Source organism: Polyodon spathula, chromosome 5 (assembly GCF_017654505.1).
Source record: "Polyodon spathula isolate WHYD16114869_AA chromosome 5, ASM1765450v1, whole genome shotgun sequence".
Taxonomy (NCBI): domain Eukaryota; kingdom Metazoa; phylum Chordata; class Actinopteri; order Acipenseriformes; family Polyodontidae; genus Polyodon; species Polyodon spathula.
In genome coordinates this window covers 76,547,106-76,572,670 of record NC_054538.1, presented here as the reverse complement: position 1 = coordinate 76,572,670, position 25,565 = coordinate 76,547,106, and the positions used below count along the sequence as shown (strand labels likewise).

The following is a 25,565-nucleotide window of genomic DNA, read 5'->3' as shown; positions in this document are numbered from 1 at the left end:
AAAATGAAATATTTAATGGATAAATATATTGCCTACTTCAAGTTTTTACTGTGTTTAATTGAACTTCATTAGGCAAATCACAAATTGAAATGGCTCTTCCCTGTATTCTGCAGGTGTGTGTGTGCGCTTACACAAACACTCCCCATATACAGTATATAAAACAAATATTCCTGCCTCAATAGTGAGATGGAGCCCTCTGGTGTTATGTTTATATAATGCACACTTATATGATCCCCAAGGCTCTGAGATCAGGAATAAACCTGGTGTGTAATTGTGCTGTGAATCGGAGACCTCTACTGTGTTTATAACCTTTCTGATAACTGTACCAGTAATTCAGAGTAAACTTGTTAGTTCCTTGAAAGAGACTCAGTTTTTTTTCTTTGTTTTCAATTGAACAAATAATATCCTCCCTCTTTTGTCTTTCGAAGGTGTGTCTGAAATTCTTCCCCTCAGGCTGGAATGCCTCTTCTGTCTGACCCCAGGCACTGCTCACAGGTGGCTTGTTTTGATATTGCTGGGAAGCTGATGAGCAACCCCCCTCCACCATGCAACCGTACTTCCTTTGTGGCTTAGAACTTGGTTTTCAGGCCCCTGCATGACACACCAGGGGAGACGAGAGGATTGATGCAGCAAAGTTGCTTCAAACTAGGCCTCCTGGAACCAGATTTAAAGCCATTTTTCCTGAGCCTGGCTTTGTGTTTCCTCACAGCCATGTTTTTGCTAATACACATTATACAGTGGCTGTCTGGAGAGAAGCATTGTAATAAAGTAGCCACAGTGTCCTTAAATATACCTTGGTGAATATTTTGTATTCTTTTGCTAGATTTGCCCTCCACATTTATATGTTGCTGCCTTGCATTGGAGCACATCAAGAGGGTCTTTTGAGAGGAGGGGAGACCAGTCTGTGTGAGTCAGGCAATTCTAGTGTCCCTGTGGGCTTCTGAAAAAAGACAATACTGAAATACAGTAGTGAAACTGTACTGTACTGTGGAAGCCAGTAAAGGAGGAGGGGTATACTATATTACTAAATGAACACAATTTTTGATGTTGAAGGTGGTGCAGCTCTCAAATTAAGACTTTAGTAATATCACAGCCTGTTATTGGTTAATCAGTAACTACCCCTAGCAACCGAGGGGAGGTGGCGGCTTGAAACCGGTTTTTAATCTCTCAATGTGTCATGTGACCTGGTTACTGAATCAGGGTTTTGTTCATTATGAAACTGGCAAGCTTTTACCTTCGGCGTTGTAACTTGTACAAAGGTCCTGCTGTTTTAATTCATTTTGTTTTATTCGCACTACTGCACCAGAACAGTACACTGCTGAGGACACAACAGATTATAATGGTTTGTGTAGAGCAGCTACTTCATTGGTAGTCCCAGTCTTATCTACAGCTAGCTGGTCTGTGCTTGACAGATAGATAGACTAAGTGCTGCAAACAAGGCAATTGTTTATCAATGCTGCTTTCATTCTATTGCCCTAGCTTTTCAGGAGCATACAGAACATTCCATAGTTTATTTGGCTTCACTAATTCAGTGCCATTGTCTTAATTTAACAACAGGCTGCTTTGTTTAAATTTTGATGCATTTTTATCTGGCATCATTGACCTGTTTTTAAATTCTCTAACAATATTGTGATAACTTACTATAATTGTTAACCGCAAAAGTTACATCTACTAAATGTAATGTATCAAATTACAGAAATCAAGATTGTGTTCTGATTTAAATAATAATTGCTAAATATAATGCACTTTCTGCAGCTATATTCCATGTACAATATTTGGTAAAGTTTATTATACGTTTTCAGTCTTCTATTTGTTTTTAAACTAAGAACAAGGTGCTTGTAAAACTATGAAGGAGTTATCTGAATTCTGTTGAAATACATTTGACTGCATTGTTCAGGGGGATAACCTGGGTACAGTACAGTTTATTGTGTATTCCAAGTAGACTAGGGGATTGGAGTCTCCTGAATGCAAGCTGTTCCGCTCCTAAGGTGTTAACCTCAACCTGAGACCATCGCATTTCTACAAAATAGTTTCTAAGTTTATCATGGGCACCATCTGCTGGACAGTCACTGTATTGTTTTTTTTTTTTTTAATATATGTATTTTTTACAGCACACATTAGAGTATTCCCCACACCCCAATACTTTGAAAAGTAAGTCCGACCGCATTCCCGCCCTCTTTCTCCACTCCCTTCGTGCTGGATCAGTCAGGATGAATAGAAAATATAAGCAAGTAGGGAAGGAGTGCAGTAAATTCTGTACAAACCAGTCTGTTGAAATGCTCGACTACTGTGCCAGTAGGTAGATACTGTTTGAAAGGGGGTCTTGTGTGGATGCACTTTTTGGAAAGGAGTCAACTGAATGCTATGAACTGGGCTTTTATAGGGGTTTTTATATTTATAAAGAAAATAACTGCATTAATGGTCTTTGCAGTGTACACATTTGGGGCCAATTATTCAAAATATTTGATTTATACCTTTTTCATTTTTCTCCATTTTTACAATAATTGTGACCTCTAGACTAGTAGAAGTTACCACGTGAAGACTTGTTACAGAGCACATGTCTTTTATAGATAGGACACTGTACATTGTACAGTTACGATTAACAAAGGTTTGTTTTGTGTTTTTAATATAAAACAAGTTATCGGCGGTTCACATAACTTTAATCATTAGGTTCTCGCATGAGTACCAGCAGAAATGGTTTGATATGGACCACAATTAGGGGTCATTATCCAAGTCGCTGTCTAGCTCTTCCTCCTCCTACAGCAGTTCAAAGTATTATGATGGCAGTCTGAGATCACACCAATAGTTTCTGAATGTTTCAGTAGCAGTTTTTTGGTTATTACCATTTTGGTTATTAGATTTGCTGGCTATTACAATGTTTAATAAATCATCACACATTCTCTGTTTATTTCAGTAGCCTACCACCAAATTCCAGCCCTGGGGATTCAAAAGCAAATAATATAGATGAATATAACTGAGGGTGAAAAATGTATTTTAAGTTAAATGGCTAGATCAATTTTTTAATTTAAGTCACTTTTTAAATGCAACTGCTTTCAAACCTCGACACCACCTCTCACCCCCACTTAGTATGGGCACCAAAGAGTCGGCGAGCTACCTTAATAGAGAGCCCTGCTATTATTGGTTATTTCAAGTATCCATTAAAAGAAAAGTATTGCTCTTATGACCTGAAGTGGCTCCACCTATCACTCTCCAGTTTAATAAAACCTTGAAGCAGCTAATGATAGCGCCAACAGGGAGGGACTGTAGTTAAATTGGAACCCTCCCTGAGATTAACAGAGCCTGGAAACCCAGTGTCTCCAGGGAAAAATTCAGGTTAGGCAGGCATTGCTCACCTTGTAAGCGTGAGCACCTTTGCTGCCTTTATGAAATGCTTTCCTGTTAAATGTGCTGACGGCACGCCCTTGTGTCTTAAACAACAGTCTGCTTTTTTTCTTTGTTCATTTGCATACATACCTGCCTATAACCTTAGCAAGTTCAGGTAAGTTTTATGAATTTGCATGCAAGACGTGACAGGAGATCCTGGAGCGCCAGTAATCCATTTGGATTCGGCAGAAATCCTTCCTGCCCCCCTCGAGGAGAGTGACCATGTGAAATGAAAGTCCCAGCATACGTCGCGCTGCATGCAATTGATTTGCGGGGCCCCCTGTAAGCATGAGGTACCAGAGTCAGTACCACTCAGCTGGACCTGTCTTAAGGTAATTGCTTACAGTTGGCATGTCTGTCGGTGCTCTCAAACTTCCCCTGTGCGTGCGTTCCATCTCCCAAAGGACTTTTCATTTCACTTTGCTAATGCACCATTGTGTTGATTTCCAGACAGAGCACAGTGGGGTAATGCAGCAATGGAAATTAGTATTTTGCACAGGAGTTCCACCCGTTTTAGGTTTTACTACGATGTTGACTGGCCACGATGTATAGATAACAAGTTCAGGTGTCTTTTTTAAACTCTTTAGTAAAACCTGCAATGGATCAAACTGCTATGCAATAGTCTTATTTGCGTTCCTGTATTGCAGTGGGTTTGATGGTCTCCGCTATGCACTTGGATAGCAGATTAGCATACATGGTCCAACAGCTTTGAATAAAGGCACCATGTTCCTCGCTTATCGCAGGCACTAGAAGTAGTTTCTCAGGAACTCTTGGTAATTGATAATGGGCAGCAGAGATCTTCACTGTGGGCTGCCCTTTTCTATTAATACAGCTGGACACTACAAAGGAAACAGGAATGGAGCATGTTCATAAGAAGGAAACACGTGCATTTTAAATAGTTTGTGTCTGTTCATTAAAATGTCTATGTCTTCAACATGAGGAATAGCAAGAAGGAGACAGTAATATGCCAGAATAGGCGATGTGTTAATCCCTGTCTCCTCTCTCTGTTGTAGCCTGGCTATCTGTAAGTGTGGGCTTCTTAACTTGGATCTTCTGCAGTGCTGCACAAGTTTTGTAATTTGTAACCAGGCTGCAGCTTCACAGTGCCCCTGAACAGTGTGTCTTGCTCATCTGTACTGATCTCTGGCTGTGCATTGGGACCTGTTTATTCTAGTGCTGACTGGACTTTGATGCTTTTGCTGTAGCAAACTTCAGTGGGGCTTTTAAAAAATGCAGTGTCATGTTCTCATGTTTGAAGTCAGCAATTGGAGCATCAGCCCACCTGCTGTTAGCTATCTGATCATTGTTTTCCAAAGAGAGAGGCAGCACTGCAAGATAGAAATGAAATTAGAAATAATTATATCCGGAAACTTTAAAAAAAATGTTTGTAGGCATATACTTCAGGAGAGTAACTAAGTTGTGTACGTTGTGTGCTGGGTTAAGTAAAGTTATGCTTCTGTTATTGGTAGAGGTATACTTTGTTATATATCCTGTAGGTTGATGATATCCATCTTATACAATTTGGTCCATTAGTGTTCTGTGTAGTAGCAAATTGGACCACCTTCTGTACCTATAAGTTTACATTAGAGCAGTTAAGAATAGATTTCTGGATGAACTCATTCACGGTTCTGAATAGATGTGTAAAATGCGTTCATGGTTCCGAATCGCTTTCTAGATGAACTTGTTTATGGCCGTTAAGGCTAGCTGTGTTAATATGGAATAATTAATAGTTTCAAACCCCACAATAAAATTAGGATCAGGTTGAATACTCTCTAATGTCTTCAAAGAAACACCAGGCAAATGTGTGCAAAAATTATATAAAATCTGTTTCTGGTATCTACAATTCAATTCCCGTTCCCATAATAAATTCTAATACATAGTGTAAAGTGGGTTTCCCCACACTGGGAGATACAGCCCGTCACTGATTTTCAGGGGTCAATTTCAATTCTGTTTTCTTTTTAAAAACAATTACTTGACATGAATGCTGTGATTGTTTAATTGCTTTCATTTGATGCCAATTTAAAATGCCTAATTGGGACTTCAATTGAAGTAATGTGTTGCTACTATGAGAAGCTCTTTTTAACAGCATACTGCCAATTGCAATTTTGATCAAGGCAGTGTTTTGGCGTTGCACGCAATTTAATTCTCCTCTTGCACTCCTTAACAGTACATTATTAGTGCCTGTAGCTAATTCTAGATCGGCAGTTCAGTTGGATTAGAATCCCCTTTTCAGCTGCCGGCGCTGAGAGGTTAAACTGCAGTGATGGTGTCTATTTACATCCTCAGTCCTATGCAAAGAACACATTGTGCTTTTGAATAGGGGAGATCAGTCCCTATTGATGAACCCATCCCCACTACTGAACTGGAGGTTTCCTCTGGCAGGTGTTCCGTGTGTGTGTGGAGCTGTATGGCGGGATGGTGTGTGTAATGTGATTGAAAGGGAGATCATTCATTGATGTTGATCCTTGCTAAACAAGGTTTTACACAGCGTTAATCCTCAAAACCGCTTTTAATTAATTGGAGCAGTGTTTGTGATGGCTATAGTGAGGGAGCAATGGAAAGTGATCACTTGATCAATGCTGTTTTGTAAGAACTGGAGAGTGCTTGTTCTGAACGCATGTGCCTTTGTTAGGCTTCCCTGCCATTTGGATAGATTATGCTTTAGAAAGCTGCTGGCTTTAGATTGACCTGTTATTGTCTGAAGGAACAGTCTGTTATTGGGTTAGCTGCATAATAAAGGAGTGAACATGGCATAGACCTGGGACCATGTGCTGCTCTGTGGCTGGTAATAACCTGAGTGTGTGTTTGTTTTATATAGTGGCACTACTGTGGTTTAGGGGAGTTGCCTTGTTCGGATTACAGTACAATACCACTTTTCATCACCAGGATCCCAGAACGTTACCCACACAAAATAAACCATTAAATTAAAAAGTCTAATACAGAATGTAATAAAACGGAAGTTAAAAATAAATGTGGTTTTAATTGTAAAATTTAGAATCAAGATAAAGCTATAAACATGGAACAGTTAAATGTATTGCATGTAGTGTGCAACTACACTGAACAAAAATAAACGCAACAATTTCAAAGATTGTACTGAGTTACAGTTCATATAAGGAAATCGGTCAATTGAAGTAAATTCATTAGGCCCTAATTTATGGATTTCACATGACTGGTAATACAGATATGCATCTGTTGGTCACAGATACCTTAAAAAAAAAAAAAAAAAAAGGTAGGGTTGTGGATCAGAAAACCAGTCAGTATCTGGTGTGACCACCATTTGCCTCATGCAGCGCGACACAACTCTTTCGCATAGAGTTGATCAGGCTGTTGATTGTGGCCTGTGGAATGTTGTCCCACTCCTCTTCAGTGGCTGTACGAAGTTGCTGAATATTGGCGGGAACTGGAACACGCTGTCGTACACGTCGATCCAGAGCATCCCAAACATGCTCAATGGGTGACACGTCTGGTGAGTATGGAGGCCATGGAAGAACTGGGACGTTTTCAGCTTCCAGGAATTGTGTACAGATCCTTGCGACATGGGGCCATGCATTATCATGCTAGTGACGGATGAATGGCACGACAGTGGGCCTCAGGATCTTGTCATGGTATCTCTGTGCGTTCAAATTGCCTTCGATAAAATGTAATTGTGTTCGTTGCCCGTAGCTTATGCCTGCCCATACCATAACCTCACCGCCACATTGACATCGCTTGCCCACACGATGCCATACACGGTTTGCCATCTGCCCGGTACAGTTTAAACCAGGATTCATCCATGAAGAGCACACTTCTCCAGCGTGCCAGTGGCCATCGAAGGTGAGCATTTGCCCACTGAAGTGGGTTACAATGCCGAACTGCAGTTCGGTCAAGACCCTGGTGAAGATGACGAGCATGCAGATGAGCTTCCCTGAGACGGTTTCTGACAATTTGTGCAGAAATTCTTCTGTTGTGCAAACCCACAGTTTCATCAGCTGTCCGGGTGGTTGGTATCAGATGATCCCGCAGGTGAAGAAGCCGGATGTGGAGGTCCTGGGCTGGCGTGGTTACACGTGGTCTGCAGTTGTGAGGCCGGTTGGACGTACTGCCAAATTCTCAAACGACGTTGGAGGCGGCTTATAGTAGAGAAATGAACATTCAATTCTCTGGCAACATTTCTGGAGGACATTCCTGCAGTCAGCATGCCAATTGCACGCTCCCTCAAAACTTGAGACATCTGTGGCATTGTGTTGTGTGACAAAACTGCTCATTTTAGAATGGCCTTTTATTGTCCCCAGCACAAGGTGCACCTGTTTCATGATCATGCTGTTTAATCAGCTTCTTGATATGTCACACCTGTCAGGTGGATGGATTATCTTGGCAAAGGAGAAATGCTCAGTAGCAGGGATATAAACAAATGTGTGCACAAAATTTGAGATAAATAAGCTTTTTGTGTGTTTGGAAAATTTCTGGGATCTTTTATTTCAGCTCATGAAACATGGGTCCAATACTACATGTTGTGTTTTGTTCAGTGTATGTGAACTTTGTAAATGAAGGCTATTGAACTCTGCAGTATGCATAACGGGCCGTCGTGAAAATGTTTTTTATATTGTAGCCAGCAATTATTCCTGCTCCTATGTAATATCAATATGTTGATTCATGTTTCTTCAGTGGTATTTCATTGCATTCACCATTTCTGAGCACTTGGTTTTCTGCAGCAATCCGCAGTATTCCTGCAGCTGTCTACAAGCACTGTTTCATCACTGTAGCAGAGATTGTGACATTAGCTAAACGTTTCTCTTAATATGATTTAATAGATAATGCATGCAAACCAATGAGTGAAGACGTCCTGATAGATCTGACAAGAATCACTTAAGTAGAACTGGCGGAGCTAGAGGGGTTTGATACAACTGAGCTGTCACAGTGAGGTAATAAAGCATGATGTATGTGCCCTTGAGCATGATTATAAAACCACCCACACATTTACAGAACAAATTTATAAGCTAATCCAGTAGGCTGGCAACACAGTTTCTTGTTTCAGATGTGCTTAAGACATTTTTATTTCTTTTTTGTAAAGCTTTGTAAACTGCTCCAAACGCTGAAGCTGTGGTGAGCGTATATTTCAGACAAGTCCATTTTCAGTTTAATGTAGTAGAAGATGCAGTTCCGCTTCTCTGGGTTTGAGTTGCAAATCTTGTGAAGAAAGCCTGCCTTCCTACCAACAAATGATGTCATTGACGATCATTTCCTCTTATATCAAACAAAATAGTCCATCAGGACCATCGCACGTAGGGCAATGTTTCTACAGTAGTATCGTGACCTTCATGTATTGCTACACCCCTAGTGGTTAGGTTACAGGGTTATTTCTCTTTAGTAATATTTATTTTTCCCTTGCTTGGGATTGCTCTGTCGTACTTCAGTGTTTTAAAGTATACCTCGTCAAGTGAATTCATAGGCGTAAGGTACATTTATTTATTTAATCGGGAGATTTACCCATTGAGACAGAGGCCTCATTTACAAGGGGGTCCTAGAAAACAAGAAAAAGGACAGTCTCAAAGCACAAACACAAAACATGTGTAGTTCAAACTTAATCAGCAGCACACCTAGATCAACAAACAGAATCAGGAAGACGTATCTATTTGTTAAGATGGACTGAAGCAGAAGTATTAGCAGGAGGTTCTAAGCAATTCCCCAATCCGATCTTTAAAACCAGACGAAGAAAGGTACATCGTGGTACTATGATGAAAACCTTCCACTTCTACGGGAGTTGATATGCAAAAGATAATTCTCCTGTACGTGTTTGAAACCTTGGAACAGCCACATTAACAAGAACCCTGAGAGTATACTCTGTAACCAATGCTAGTTCTTTCTATCGGAGCACTTGGACAGGGTTGAACCGAGGCTTTTACAAACCTTCAAACGGTGCTGATGAAAAAGCCTGTGGTTCCTGAGCGAGATCCAGGGAGATGATCACTTCACTGACGCTACTCCTCCTGTCCTTGTTTGGCTTGCAGGCTGAACCTGGTAGAGTCCTTCATGGAGGACTCGGAGCTGCGACAGAACTTCCAGGAGGACCTTCTGCGCAGATTCCCTGACCTCAACCGGCTGGCCAAGAAGTTCCAGCGGCAGAATTGCACCCTGCAGGACTGCTACCGGCTTTACCAGGCTGTGGGGCAGCTCCCCAATCTGGTGTTGGCGCTCGAGAGATACGGTGGTAAGAGGTGCAAGCTGGCACTGCTGGAGTAGTTTGAAAGCGTAGTGGAAATTAAGTTCTCCTGGGGGGGGGGGGGGGGGTCAATGGGATCTAGTCAGTTGATCTGAATACTGCCACTGTTAATAAAGGGTGAAAGGTTGTCATCATACAGCATCACCTGGAATGTTAGAATTGAGACAATTTAAAAAAAAAAACTTGACTGAACTATTGCCCTAGCACTAGGGTGACATGGGAATGAAACGTGTGTCCTGTCCCACCCTGCCCTGACAAAGAAAATCCCATCCTGTGATATACAGAGATCAACTGTTATTTGAAGGTGCAGATATTTTTGTGTTCATGTATAAAATGAGGTTTTATAGGGTTTTGCATTAAATACTACTAGTAATTTTGTTTTGAGTTCTTGTTTTTTCAGAAAAAAATATAGTGCAAGCACAGTGTGCAATATAATGATGTAATATATAAATTCGGTAATAAACTGTTTACAGTTTTGTGCGGCAGTTTCAGTTTCTAAACCGGTTGCTAAGCAACACTGCTCAGAGATTTTAGTATGTCAGTGAAATACAGGTATTACGAACCATTAATTAAAAAAACAAACAAAAAACAAAACCTGGTATTGAAATACTTCATAAGCGTTCAGGGAGTATACATAATTTATGTAGCTTGTATCTTTTGGCATCTCTGCATTATGATTAGGGATGATATGCATAAAACCCGAAAATGTGCACGTCCTTAACATACTGTACACGTGTGTGTGTATATATATATATATATAGAGAGAGAGAGAAATGTTAAATACATGCCAGTAGCAATCCACAGCGTTCGGTTATTCTGTTAGTATCAATAATTCCTGTATCAATATTGTTAACTAAAGGACTGACAACTATACAATTATGGGTAATATTCATATTTTAAGTGTCAATCTATGTTTAAATGTAAGGATTTTTATTAACCATTCCGTGTTGCCAAGACCCAGGGTCACTGTCCCTCCGCATTGGTGTTGCCTGGACGCAAAGTCTCCACAGACATCACAGTACGAAAAATTCCCAGAAATTTTTTTTTTAAAGATAAAAGCCGAAAATGCGGAACACTACTCATAACCTACACTTGGTGTTCTGTGTTTTTCAGTTTTTATCTTTTAAAAAAAATTTCCTGGAATTTTTCATACTTTCATTTACATATATTAAAATAGGGATACAATCAGTACAAATTAGTTTTTAATTGAAACATCGGTTAAATTCGGGGTAGAAATCTGGTTTCTGATTTAATAATGTCCCGGGCATGTATGATGAAGCAGAATTTGTGCAAGAATCTAGCTGTTACTTTGCGAATGTTTGGGCAATTGCTGTTCTGGTGGAAATAGTGGAGATCATTCTGTGAACGGAGATCATTCTGCGCAGGTTCAGACCAATTTAGCGAACGGGTGTGTTCACAGAGATCATTCTTGGAATATCGTTGGCTAAATTGGTCAAATTCTGTGCAGAATGATCTCCGTAAACGCACCCAGTATCTACAGAAGGTATGAACATGACATCAGCACAAAACAAGCCAGGTTTATTCACCTTGAAATCATAAGGAAAAATAATATTGACAACTAAAGCATCATAATTTTCTGTCATATTTACGATTGATTGTCAGCGTTAGGCAGTGTTTTACTACAGACAGTACTGTCCACGAAGTCACCAATACATACCTCTCTGCAATAAACAGTGGCTGTCCAGCAAAGCACAGTGCTCTGACAAACTCATTAGCACAGTCATTCTGTGCTGTCTATTAATGCGTGTGTAAAAGCTGCATAAATGGTTTGCCTGTCTCTCAGTTCACTTTCTTGTTTTAATTTAATGTGTCGCTTATTTTTCTGCATGTACTTTTATTGTCAGTGAGAACGTTTACCTCAATGCAGCAGTATCTGCAGCGCTGTGCATCTTCTGCCTCACCTGATCCACTTCTGCTATTCTTGCATACCTCGAAACATTTGTTTTCTTTTGAATATTCATAAACTGATTTACGTTCTCTCCCCATTCCTCATCTACTAAAAATATTACATGTTCATGTATTTGAATTTAGTTTTTGGTCACGCCACCCAGCAATTGCCACAATAATCAGACTTTGATTATTGATAATGTGTTTGAAGTGACAGAACCATGTTTTGAATGTTATTTGATCTGATGTCTAAAAGTGTCTGCTGTATCCTAGGATACAGTGTAGGGCTGCATATTACAATGTTGGAGTCAAAATAAAATCTCATTTTAATCAAAATATTTATTTCCTAGAAAATAGTACTGGGAAAATATTGAAATAGACAATCGGGTATAAATCAGCAAAAACTGATGTCCAGTGACACAAAATCCTGGAATTTCAGTAAAACTCGGAATAAACCGGAAATGCGGAACGCTACCTATACTGTAGGTATCACTGTGGACCGAAATCTGCTACTGAGAGCTGTCATGTCATCCTTCAGTTCTCATCTTTTCAGTTCATTGTATTAAGTGATCAATCCCGTTGTCTCAGAACCAGGCAGATCAGACAAAGTGCTTGTGTATCAATTCTCAAATCCCTGACAAGATCACGACTTATATTTTAAATGAGGAATGGAAAAGGAATAAACTTTCCACTGACTGTTTTTTTTTGCAGTGATTCTTTTATTGTATTAGGACCATTTTAATTCAATGCTTCATCAAACAGACACCAGATGAGCACTGAAGCTTTCCCTGAGGTGAGTTTAATTCGGGACAGTGGCTGTTTGCTGCTTTGATAATGTCTGAGGCTGCAGAGGATAGAGGTCTTGTTGGTTCGGTATGGTTTTTAGTCCACTTTGTTGTTCATTATCCTCTCTGTATCCAACAAACCTAGAATCCTTCCAGGTTGTAACTCCTGCTCATCCTCTTGATCTGCTCTTTTCCGCTTGGTTTTTTGGCTCCTGTTTTCTACACACTTTTTTTAGTCTAAAATGCTAGAACATCGACAGAGACCCTACAGCTGCTGCTTCGAGTAACTAAAGAGAGCCGAAGGATAGAGGTGTTTGTAGCATTACTGTTTTAAATAGACGAGCCTCGCTTCATTTCATACTCCGTTATAGTATCATGATTTTTCAAAAACCACTCTCCATTCATCATAGGTTCTTTTGAAAAATGAGCTCTCAGTATCATCTCACAAACCCGCTTATTGTCACATTTTGTTGCTTGGCTGGGGCTTTACTAAGTAACCACAGGATATAATTTAATTTCCAATGTAACTAACAACAATCAATCATGTCAGCTGATAAATTGGCATTTTGTGCAGCCTGTCAAATGCTTCGTGGGCAGTCACAGGATACAGACTCTGTTACAAAACAGTCGCCAAATTTCTTCAACAGTCAGTCTTCTAGAAATGCACACAAAAAAACCCACCATCAGTCGACAATTCATGCTTTTTTTTTTTTTTTTTTGTTTCAATAGACATACTGTTTCGTTCCAGTTAATAATACAAAATGTATTTGTCCTGTAATAAACTACTGAATATACATTTGTTTTAAATGTACATTATTAAAATATTATTCTTTTTAATTCAGTGCTTTCTTATTTTCTCTCACACGTAATGTGCTGTCATAGGCAAAAGTGAAACCCGGTTTATATCACAAGTTATACCTGCATGGCAATCATGATATAAAGTAGCTTTAGACACACTGTGGTCTGAAGCAGTGCAGGTCTGTTAGTAGCCCCCTGTGCTCATGACTTGGAGGCTCTATAGTGTCTTTTCGGAGTTTCCAATAAGCAAAAGTGAAATAAAGGGTATGTTCAATGGGTTTATCACTAATTGGCCTTGCACAGGAAGGCGTGCACACAAGCAGGCTTCTGGACTTGTAGATCTTCTTTAATAATGGGTGCAGGCTAATTGATTTGAAAAAGTCAGTCAGACCCAATACCACCTGGTAAATTTGAAATGGTCTCCTAGGATATCTCGGCCTTCTAGTGCAGTTGAAGAGGCAGGCAAACCTAGCTGTTTCTCCTTGGGTTAACAGCCACAGTGTGAGCTGCTTATAAAAAAAAAAAAAAATAGATGGATGGATGGGTAGAAAAAAACAAAACAAATGTGTAACAGGGAAGAAGCTGCACACCCAAAGCGAGTGTCTTCACCACTGCGCAAGAGAGCCGGTAAGACAGCCTGTGGCACACGACCATACAGAGGGTCCTCATTGGGTATTAATCACACAGTATCTGAAAGGGTTAAAATGTTTGTAGAAAAAGTAAAGGTTATTGGATTGAAGCCAAATGCAATTCGAAAAGTTAAGAGGCTGGAAGTGTATGGTAAGACATTTGCCATACACTTCCAGCCTCTAAGATGGAAAGTCAAGACTGGTGTGTTAATAACTAAATTTGACTAAAAAAAAGTCATTAGTCATGCTTGAAGTTTTTTCAATTTGATTTTGTTCTCTATTGCATGTTGCTATGATTCAAGGCTTTGTTCTCCTCCTGAATGCTTAAAAGAACGTGGAATTGCTTGTGATGGATAATTAAGAGTTTTATTATGTAACATCCACTGCCCAATTGCATGTTTTCGCTGCCGCACGTCTGCATTTACTCACATCTGTCAGTCGAGTGCTGGAGTTTTGGTTCTCTGCTGGAGAGTGGCAGGCTTGTTCTTAAACTCGCTGTCACGTCAGGTTTGTTGAAGTGATTAAGCTTATGTAAGTAATTTATAATGATGGGATGTGGACTGTGAGTGTAGGAATACTTATTAGAGAGCCCTTTTGACATTTTGTAAAGAACACAAGCTTATCCTATGAAAGTTGTCACAATCCAGACTTTTACCTTACACTTCAAAGTGATGAATGAAGCTTTCGTAAATGGATCATTCGTGTTTCTGTAACTGTATTGGCCAGTAAGATCCCTCTCTGAGCTGTCTCGTGTGGCATTATCAGCATACCGGGTTCTTGGCATTCTGGCTCCTCATCCACTGCACTCCTCCACTCCACTGTCAGTTCCACTAGAACACGGCATCATTTTCCAGCTGCATGTTCATTTAAATGGTTGCCTGATGGTTTCAAGAGTCCTGTTTTATTTTTTGAAAGTTGTCATGTGTGGCTTGAATTATCCAGATGTTTGTGTGTTGTATGGGGATAATTGCAGTGTGCGATTCTCTTTTCAGCTATTTGTTTGAGATCTAGACACACATACAGAGGCATTGCATACAATGGCACTTGCATTGCTCTGTATTACATGGCATCCTTTCCTGTACCCTTGTTTTTGTTTCTGAAGAATGACTCTCCAAATAAAGCGGTGGGGGGTGTCCTTTTGGCATCACCTACCTAGCCCCATCTGTTAAGGGAAAAAAATTAAAAAGTAGTGTTCTACAAAGGTAAAACTATCAACATGCATGTGCCATCTTGATCACTGATTTCAGCTGAATTGCTTTGTGGAAAGCTTGCCAGCACTGTGCTCTGCGTGCACGGCTCTGCTCTCTCCAGATCTGTTGTAGCCCTGATTTTGTCCGAGCTGCCTGGTTGCCTTGGTGCACAGTATTGACAGTTGTGCTTTCTGTCAAACTGTCGGCTCAGCGATGTGTTGGTACGCAGCGTTCTCTCTTAAAGGTGTCTCTGTGGCAGTACCCTTGCTGCTTATTTTCTGTGAACGTGCTAATTAGGGTTGAGCCGGGTTGGGACCTTTTTAAAACAAAAATAAAGAACCTTTTTCTCTACCTCGCAAGCTGCAAAACAAACTGCACACAGAGACAAGGGGTCCGTCTCATCTCAACCGTTAAACGTGTGTAAATCCCAAAGCAGGCTAAGGGTGTGGGACAACAGTTTGGTGAAGATCAGGGCAGAGTGACGGACAGATGGATGGGATCAACCCATTCCCTAAAGTGCACTTCAGCAAACCACTATTTACCAGTCCGCCTATGTCAAATCAGCAATGTGTTTTCAGTGTTACCATCTCAGATTTTCAAACAAACTGGAGTATACATTGTAGCCCACTTTTATTTTTTTAGTTGCAGATCCATTTTGCATTTTTTATTTTTAACTCCTTTTCAATGTGTCAAGACTAAGTTTGAGTTTCTTCCTGAAGTTTATTCCAGGATCATGGAGCAAGAAAACTGAATTGTTGTGTGTGCTGTTTTTTTTTTTTTTTAATTCCATATAAAATTACTACTACATGTAATCTGCAATCTATTACATTAGTAGGAATGCTCACTTCAGAAATGTTTGCCTTATACCAGCATTGTACCAGCCGGAGATCCCCCCAGGACTGAAAGGGTTAAACCTACCCTCTGACACTGTGGTGCTGGCTTCATGTTTGCAGGTAAACCCTGTCGGCGAAGTGCATTGTGTAAATGAGTTTGCGACTCCATACACCTGCCATGTTAACAGAACAGGGTGATGGTGCAGATTTTTTTATTTTTATTTTTTTGGTTTAAAGATGATCTTCAGTCATGATTCTATTTAGCTGATCTAGGCTGTCGTGCAAGATGCTACAGGCAATTACACTGCGTTACATGGAAATGTTTGAGTGGCTGTTATTGTCTGCTGTTGATCCAGATGTCAAGTCTAATACCATGTTATCATTGCAGTGCAATTTAAGGTTCTCTCCCACAGCTGTCATTAAGAGTCTCATGATTGAACTGTAGTTGCTGCTGCTGAGCCCAGAATGCACAGAAGAGCCTGTGTGAATTACGACTTTTTTGCTATTTCTTACTTTAAAAGTATATATTTGGTATTTTGTTTGCCTATAGCAATCTCCTTTTCAGCAAAAGCCTGCTGAGTTGAAAGCAGTTTATTGAAGGCTCACAATGGGCAGTTCAGTATAGCTTTAATCTTTTGAGGTGAATGCTCAAGCAAGACTGCAGACTGAAGGAGGCACGATTCTATAACAGGCACACCCCCCCCCAATACTGTTTTGTCACCTAGTTTGTAGCATTTTAGCACTTGACATTACAGGGAAGTAACATTTAGTTAAGTGCCTTTTATCCTCATTTAAATACAGGCTGCTTTGTAATTTGTTAGAGCATTTTTAACTGGCATCTACCTTATTTTTGTCTAACTGTGTTATGATAACTTACTCCTAATTGTTAACTGCAAAAGTCAAAATATAACTTAATTCTACAAATATAGCTCTTCACATGCTTTTTACGCCTCGATGTACAATAAGTAACTGAAGCCTAAAAATGTTAAATTTCCTGGTGTTTTCTTACCGACAGTCATGATAAACCTCCATTTTCTATGTGTTGAGCTTCTTGACCGCGTGAAATTTCACCGGTCTGATTTACAGGCACGCCTAATGTGACTGTCCTCAAACTAGGACACTGGGAATATGTTTTACACTTCTAAAAGTCTTCAGTCTTTTAGAATGGTAGCATATTGATTTAGAATGTCACACATTACATAAATACAGCACATGTTCTGTGTTTAGTTTTTCTTTAAAAATAAATAAATAAAATAAAATAAATTAGGTACTTAATGGGTAGAGAAGTGATCACACAAGCCTGAGCTTATTTAAACCCCTACACGCTTCATGAAGACCAGTTTTCTTCAATCTCTGATCTTCGTTAGGATAAGTGGACTCAAGCAGACCAACTTCAGATAATCTCTTCCTCAGTGTTATGAGTGCCTGTTTTTTTTATTGAAGCTGATAACAGAGAAGTTAGCATGGCTTCCGAATGTTAATCTGCAGGTTTGCGGATGGAATCGGGGGGGAATTGGAAGAATGTGTTTATGAATTAATAAGGACCATTCAATACTCGTTCATAAAGGGTTCCATGATTTATTCAATTGGTGCCTTGCATTTTTTTTTTTTTTTTTTTTTCATGGCCTCATCTGGCCAGTTCCGCTGGTAAACAAAATGTGGAATTTGAACAGGAATGAAGATTAATGTCAAGGATTCCCCTGGGTGTGCGAGGAAGCAGCAGTAGACTTTTCTAATGTCATTGCCATTGATGTGTCTGTTTCCCTTGGTCTGGATACTTTTGCCTTCTGTTACACTAACTTGTTTCTAAAAATGGATTGTCTTTGAAACAATGCGCTGATCATGCGTGTCTGCCTCACACTTTTTACAGGGTGAACAGAACTGCCTTGACTAATTCATAGCATCCTGGATTTGGTTATAATCCCTTTTTGTTAATTTTTTTTTTTTTTTTGTGCTAATGTTTTATAGCTACCCATCTCGCACGCAGGTGCATAAACAGTCAAGTTAGTTGCATCAAAATGGTTTTCTTTCTTTTTCTGTCGCTGTCTGTCTTTTTTTTCTCTCCTTCAGTAAGTCTGTCTGTCTGGAATAGCTCTGTATTGGAGTATCGGGGTGATTTACACACACATTGTAAACGCAAGGCTGGTTTCACAGACCGCGATTTAGCACTAATCCTACACCTATATAATTTTAGGCGAGGCAGTCAGACTAGTGCTACCATGGTCTGAAACCAGCTGAAAATGACATTTGAAGCTGCTTACTCTTGTATACAGTATCTGATTTGGTTTGTATTGCATTGCACTGGTATTTCATGTTTAGTTTTCTGTACTGCCAAAGTAACATTCCTCCTGCCTTGCTGTGACAGGAAACCACCAGATGCTGTTGAACGCAGTGTTTATCTCCCCTCTGAACGATCTGGTCAGCGATTTCATCAAGTATCAGGAGATGATCGAAACCACCCTGGACATGGATCAGGTATAGAGACACTGTGTGGGGAAGGGGGGAGACCACCCTGGACTTGGATCAGGTATAGAGACACTGTGTGGGGAAGGGGGGAGACCACCCTGGACTTGGATCAGGTATAGAGACACTGTGTGGGGAAGGGGGGAGACCACCTTGGACATGGAGGTGACTCTAAATCTATCCTGTGTTACACAATACAATATTATCACAACTCTGCAAGTTAATTTTATTTTTTTTTTCTCTCTAGTCTTCCAAGTCCTCCTTGTTTAAATAAGTAATGGTGTAAAGACACACTCTGGATGTGAGGATAGAAGTTGAGACAGACTGTTAATGAATTAAGAGAGTTTCTGTACTTGCCACTGAAATGTAACACAAGGTTACTCTGGTATAAATGTAAGTGTTGATAGTGTACAAAAATGTGCAATGTGTCCAGTAGTGGAGCCTGGTTTCCAAGACTTTCAGATATCCATGCATTGATTTTGCTGTTTTAAAATAGTTAAAACATCTGCCTTGGTTATTTTAAATCTTCTTTTATAATATAATTGAAGTCACAAAAGCTCAAACAGAGCAACAGTGGTGTTGTGTTTTTTGCAGTGTACTCCCCTATAGAGCTCCTGTCTGGTGGTGATCCTGTAAGCTGCATGTAGAGAGAGTTTTTTCAAGGGCAGGCAGTTCTAGTCATGAAGGGAAATCTAAACCTGGCAAAAAAAATCAATCTTCCCTTTCTAGCACCTCCAGTGTATTCAGAAATACCCCAAAGGAGTGGTGATTTTTTAATTTATTTTATTATAATCAGACATGCTTCTAGGTGTAGTTGTGTTTGTTTATTATTTAACTAGAACTTGATATAAACAAGAAACAGCAAGTGGAAGGATAAACAAATGTCACACAAATTCATATTTTTAGATTTTCTTTTTTCCTTCACGGTTTTCATTAGTAAACAAGTAAAGCTAAATTACGGCTTGTTTGCTTTGCACACCCTCCTGGCACTCAACTTCCCAACGTGGCAGCATTTATTTTATGAAGCGGAATGACTTATGTTCTTTATTGCACCTCTTGCAGTATCTGTATATCTATATGTCTTGATTTCTAGAGATCTATATTTCTCTCCACGGATAGTGGATACCAGGAAGGGCATTCTTAATTACAATTAAATGCACACCATTACTATGGAGAATGTGTGTCATTAACAGCACTGTGCAGGTATGAAAGGCTTTTCTCTCTGTTGACTGTGTTGTGCTGAATTCCATTTAACCTGCTGTCTCTCATGAGTCACGCTGCATGTTCCATTCATTAGAAGCAGGCTGACATTATCAGTTTGAAAAGGCCTTCTGTGGAGGTGTACTGGAAGCTTACCTGTTGAAACACTATGTAAAAAAGTTACCTAATGCGCCACACCTTGCCTCCTCATCTAAATGTTATCGGGTGGTAATTATACTGTATTTTGTTAGGCTGTCAGAACTCCTTAAAGAGCAGAATTTCAGAGAATGTTACAGCAGGGGGAGCTGTGGTTCAGGCTGTGCAGTTTCAATGAGGGCGTGTTTGCTCTTCAGGTGGAGCACCACGAGTTCCTCGTGAAGCCTTCGTTCGATCCGAATCTGAGCGAACTGCGGGAGAAAATGGACAGCCTGGAGAAGAGCATGCAGTCTGCCTTGAGCAGCGCGGCCAGAGAGCTCGGTAAGAAGTCACATAGCTTTACATTTGCATTTCTTTTTTCATGCCCCCTTAATGTTTTATGATTGCAATCGTTCTGAGATTTTTATTGCATTCACTCTCTTCAGCTTGACCAAAAATAATTCAGGACTGAAAGCAGGTGCCTGTAACAAATACTTTGTGTCGTTGTTTTCTGCTACCAGTAATAGGCACACGCATGTGTGTTTCACCTGTGAAGGAGTGCAGGGGGGTTGGTGTGTCAGAACGTGCGCTCGCTCACACTGGCTATTCCATCTGTGCTTAGCAAGCCGAGCAGGAGAGGCTGAGTCTCTTGATTTTTCCACTGTTTCCTGCTGCTTTCACAGGTCAGCAAACCGGCTACAAGTCCTTTTGGCTCACAAAGGAGCTGAAACTGCTGAATGAGTCTTTCCCATGCTAGAGATTAGTTCAGTCACTCCTTGTCTGTGGAAACTGCAACAATCTGTCATGGCATCATTACTTTCATACTGACTCGTAATGCTTCACTTTACTGTCATGAAGTTGGTAGGCTCTACAAATACATCACTTGAATGAAGACTTGCTCTTCAACCCTGCAGATAAACAGAACAAAGAATAAAAGAGGATTTCTCTATCACCTGTCCAGGTTATAACTTGTTCTACAGAATAATTTAATAGCTGGTAGAGTATTCTAACAGTGGTTGATGCTATATTAACTAAAGACAGCACTGTGGATTGCTGTTGAAGCTGTAGTTGAGTTTGAAGCTTGGGTGCTGTTTTGGGTCGGATGACCTCTGCTTCAACAAGGACTGTGACAAGTAAGTATGTCATGACCTTTTTAATACCACTTCGTGGGAAAGCTGGTCTGTTTTAAAACAAGCAAACCACACTCCTAGAAACCCTGGCAGCATAACCATAACAGAGATGCTCTCCTCAACACAAAAAGCTATTTGGATAGCTTTCGTGCCAGAGTTTACATGATTGAGCTTGTTAGTGTTTTTTTTTCCCCCCTATAGGTCTCGAGGCTGGCAAGACTGTAAAGCTGGAGTCAAGCACCCAGCTGGGGTATTACTTCCGAGTGACTTGCAAAGAGGAGAAAAGCCTTCGCAACAACAAGAAGTTCACCACCTTGGACATCCAGAAGAACGGAGTGAGGTTCACCAACAGGTAGGTCCTGCCAGGGTGCTGGAGAATAGCTGAAGCAAGGACAGAGTTACCCTACACCGTTGATTGGCAGTGGGTTGTGAAGGTGAGGGAAGGGCAGCTTTTCTTTTGAAATCGACACATGAATGTATTTATTTAATACCTGCTGATTTTTAAAATGCTTAAAAGCAAGTAAGAGTATCTTCGCACACCCCTAACACTAATGGACAGTTCATTTTTCTGGAAGCTGGTTGCAGCTCTTGCAGTTTATTTTGTTTAGCACCCATGCCATTTTTCTTGTGCTGTTTTGCTAACTAAAACCAGCTCGTCGTTCATGGTTTTGCAGCCAAATACGTCTCTTAAACCGGAACCGGTGCCCGCACCATGACCATTTAATTGAGCGCCACGACATAGATGTTCAGCGTGGATGACAGCTGCAGTGCTGCATTAACCCAAATGAAAAGAGTCTTCAGATGTGACATTTAATCTCAACGCTGTTGATTGATATGTGCTGCATTCGTTTACTGAGATTAACTACATTTCAAGCTATTGGTTTTTTTTTTCTTTCCACCAAAATATATTTTATGGAGCCAGTTGTTCTGCAAGGCCCTGCTGTAAATTATTTAAGTAGTCTTTGTTGCCTGCATGGTTCTATATTTTAATTGGTTTACATTAAAACGAGTGGATTAACTCAATTTCCAGTGTGAAATCCCTTCAGCACCATCTGCCGTTTTTGTCGTCCGATTTCTTGCCAGCAAGCTTTGACATCGCAAAAGTTTAATTCAGATAGCACCATGCTGATGTCTAACAAATCCAGCTTGCAGTGTGGGGTGGAAATCTTTAGCCAAGTCTGTTCTGCTGACTATTTAAAGAAAATATAAAAAGTGTTTGAACTTCATAGATGTGTATATCTATCACTGATGGGTGTGTAGCTACATGCTTGAACCAGTTATGTTTTTTTGAATGATCTCACTCATCAAGCCCTGTTTTTTGTCGCATGGTTAGTTTCTGTATTTTCACTTGTCCTAAAACTACCCGCCTCTGATGCAGCACTCCAGACCAGCACCTGTGTCTCTTATTTTGACTTGGCCTAGTCCTATGCCATTTCACTCCTCAGCCCGTGACAGAAGAACATGGCTTTTTTTTTTTTTACTCGCTGCTTGAAAGGGATGTGCTTGTACCTGGACCCCAGCAGCTGCCCTGTAGTAAAACACAGTAATTAGAGGCATGCTATTGTAGAGTTTTGTTGGCTGCACCAGAAAATCAGTTTGGATGCAGACTGCATGCTAGGCTACTAATGCTTAGCAAGTGTGTGGTGTTTTTTTTTTTTTTTTTTGTTCACTGGTCTGGAAACAGATAGTCAAGCAGAAATTGAATTGCATTACAGCCTCCGGTACATCCAATCCACAACCTTTTGATCCCCAAAAATGCATCCCATTTATTAAAATTTCAAACGTTTTGTTTAATTCAATACTATTTTGGTACCCGACACCTTTTGATTCTGAATGCATTACCTTGGACGCTGTGGATTAAACACTGCAGTCCAATCAGAGGTGAAATAAATCTGAAATCATGTGATTGGCCCACAATGTATAACTGTAAAATAATTACTTTGGCAATTCAGTTTTACTAAAGGTCATTTTTTTTTTTTTTTGGTGCTGCTGAAGTTTACTTTCCGCTGGAGTATCTGAAAGCAATAGGCTAGAGACATCATCACACTGTTTGCCAGCAGCATCTCCCCAAGTACTTCTTGGTGCAGGGATTGCTGCATGGGTAGAGGAACAAACCTGGGCCACAGTGTACAGGGGTTGGATTAAAAAAGTGGCATCTGTTTTAACGCAGACAATAGAGTAGAGCCATGGTGTGTGCTGTGCTTATAAATGATATGATTACACTTCAATTACAACTGTCTCAATTCTAAACACACACAATCTCTATATCCTGTAAAATAAGCAGTTCATTAAAACAGAACCGTATTCCAGCATGCACGTTTGGGAAATCTTCAGCAGAATCTCTATTTAACAATAGAGCCTGGCATGCATGACTCATTTTAATTCAGTCTTAACTGAACAATATATAACAATGGAATGTAACCTTTCCTAGATGGGTAAAATATTTAAAAGCACCTGTGGCAAAGTGGTTGGTAAGGGGAACAGATGTCGCGGTGATGCGGTGCAGGAGTGATGAACAGACAACAGTGATTCAGTGAATAAGTGTGGTTTATTGCTCTTTTCCAGGTCTGGCGACCGTCAAAAATAATAAATCCCCGGCAATACACAACAATGTGTAAAGCACGGGGATAATGAAAACAAGGGCACAGTCCCGAACAAAAAACAACGGTACGGTCACCAGTCCTGGGTGATCGAAAACGTGCAGGTGCTCAGTGCAGTGGTGCTCCGGATAGTGCTCTCCTTTCGACAGCTCCGGAGATGTGCGTTAACTGTCTATTAGTGCGACAAAGACAGACAATTACAGACAGAGACAGAAAATAACACACAGCACGTAAAACACTCTTCACAAATACTCTGAGAGCTCCTCTCTCAGTCCTTCTCTCCTAACGTTAACCCAAACGAAGGAGAAGATCAGCGTTACCCTGGCCCCTATATCTAATCCCGCATGATATCGAGATAAACGGTTGCAGCTGCCTCTCGTTTACCTTTCAAATCAATACGGTCTTACAACAGAGTCGCGCTTCCCTCCAGGCTGACCCACTTCCCTGACCCGGAAACGAACTGTCAGGCCAGCCCTTCCAGATACTTCTCCCGTTCTTTAGCGCCCTCACAGGTCGGGAGGAAGATTCATCACCAGAACTCATCTTTCCGTCACAGCACCCCAAAAATGTTCATTGCCAAGTACACTGTTCATTTTCCTATTAACCTATAAGACCTAGAATACCTTTTTGGACCCTAAGCTTTCCTGTGGTACGAAAGTGTTGACTGTAACAGCCAGATTGCAAAATGCATCATAAATGTGCAACAGCAAATTGAAGTGTCAATATTATGCATTATATTATGCACAATCCTCAGCCCTGTCAAGTGAACTTAACAGGTCTCTGGCAGTTTCTCTGCACATCTAGAGGGGGATGAAAGATCGACCAGGTAGAGGGATAAGATCATAGGGGCTCAGCGGGTTTCGGTGCCCCAGATAATGCCTGATAGACCCTTTTTGGGTTGTTGTTTTATTTTTAAATAATATATTTATTTTTAAGGGTAACTGCAGTCAAAAGGCTATCTCTTGGCTCTTGGGCTGCCGGTGTCATTTCATCAGTGTGGCAGGGCATTATCCCCCCCCCTCCCCCCTTCCTGGAGGTTGAAACCAGGCCCTGACTGGCTGGGGGTTGCCACACGAGTTGTGCAAGTCACAAACGAGTCCCTGTGATTTTATTTTATCCCCTCCAGAATTATGGTGACATTACCCCCCTATACTGTAGCCTGGGCCATGAATCCCAGCACTTGTGCCTGTAAGTATTTAGTTTGATAATGTCCTATGGGGGCATTGCTAATGAGATGTTCTGCATGCTGGATGCATGTGTGTCATGGTGACCTGCTTTCTCATGGTATGACTGACATGCCTGTAAAGTGGTGTTTAGCTCCAGATGGATATTTTTAACTACATACCTGGAGCAAGCTGGCACCTAGAAGTGGTCCTTGCCCGTCTGTCTGTCCCGGTCAGTCACATTTCATCCATGACTGGGGCACTTGCTCCCTCCCTCAACCCACTTCATCATTCTTCTGTTAAATGTAATGTTTGCTGCTGAAAGCACGGTGTACTTGACAAATGAATAAGTATCATTCAGTTGAGTTTAACAGTTAAAAAAAAGAAAGTCTACTTTGTAAACAAGCCATTAATATTTCATGATGATTTCCACCCACACGCTCATGAAACCCTGACTTGATGTCTGTTCACTTGCACTGCTGAAAATCGTTTGCCTGAAGCCACCCTAAATCGATTTATCATAATGTGGTGTGCATTTGTGCTGATGGCTGGTCTTCCCTTCGCCAGTTCATTTGATGTGGTGTTGATTGCTTCAGAGCTGCATTTTGCAGACACTGGAAGGATATTGATGCATGCTGTGTGTGATGTGGGGATCCAGTATAATTGCATCTATTCTGTGACAGACTCCTATGAGAGAACTGTACTAATGTGATCCATACTGCTTATCTGTTCAAAGGATAGTTGTGTGTGTTTAAAGACCAAATGAAACTGTCCTGTAACAATGGAAATGCATTCATTTGATTTTTAGAAAATGTCTGAGCAATTTGTGAGGTGTAAAGAAGTTTATTGTCTGAACTATCCTCTCCCCCCCAAAAATGTTGTCTAAAGCATACCAATATATATAACAGATTAATCAACAGATCAAACCTCATAACTCTTGTTGCTCATTTCAACTAAATAAAATAATAATAAAAAAAAGGTTGGACAGTGCACAAAAAATGTGTGCATTTTTAAGAAGTAATCTGAAAGGTGCAGTAAACGTGATTCTGCAGATGCACTGTTCAGATGCAGCAGCTCTGCCTCTTCACCTACAGGTGTATGCTCTGGCTGTCCAGGCTGTAATCAAGCTTGCAGCTGTGGGAGTCTCC

General features: G+C 40.5%; 1 protein-coding gene across 1 annotated transcript in view; it reads left to right on the top strand.

Annotated features, from left to right (window-relative positions):
* Positions 1-25,565, top strand: part of msh2 (mutS homolog 2 (E. coli)) — a 46,738-nt gene that overhangs the window by 15,269 nt on the left and 5,904 nt on the right. Inside the window, exons 7-10 of the mRNA XM_041251383.1 lie at positions 9,372-9,571; positions 18,092-18,201; positions 19,743-19,866; positions 20,856-21,006. Of these exons, the coding sequence (XP_041107317.1) occupies positions 9,372-9,571; positions 18,092-18,201; positions 19,743-19,866; positions 20,856-21,006 (585 nt within the window). The remainder of the gene's footprint in view (positions 1-9,371; positions 9,572-18,091; positions 18,202-19,742; positions 19,867-20,855; positions 21,007-25,565) is intronic.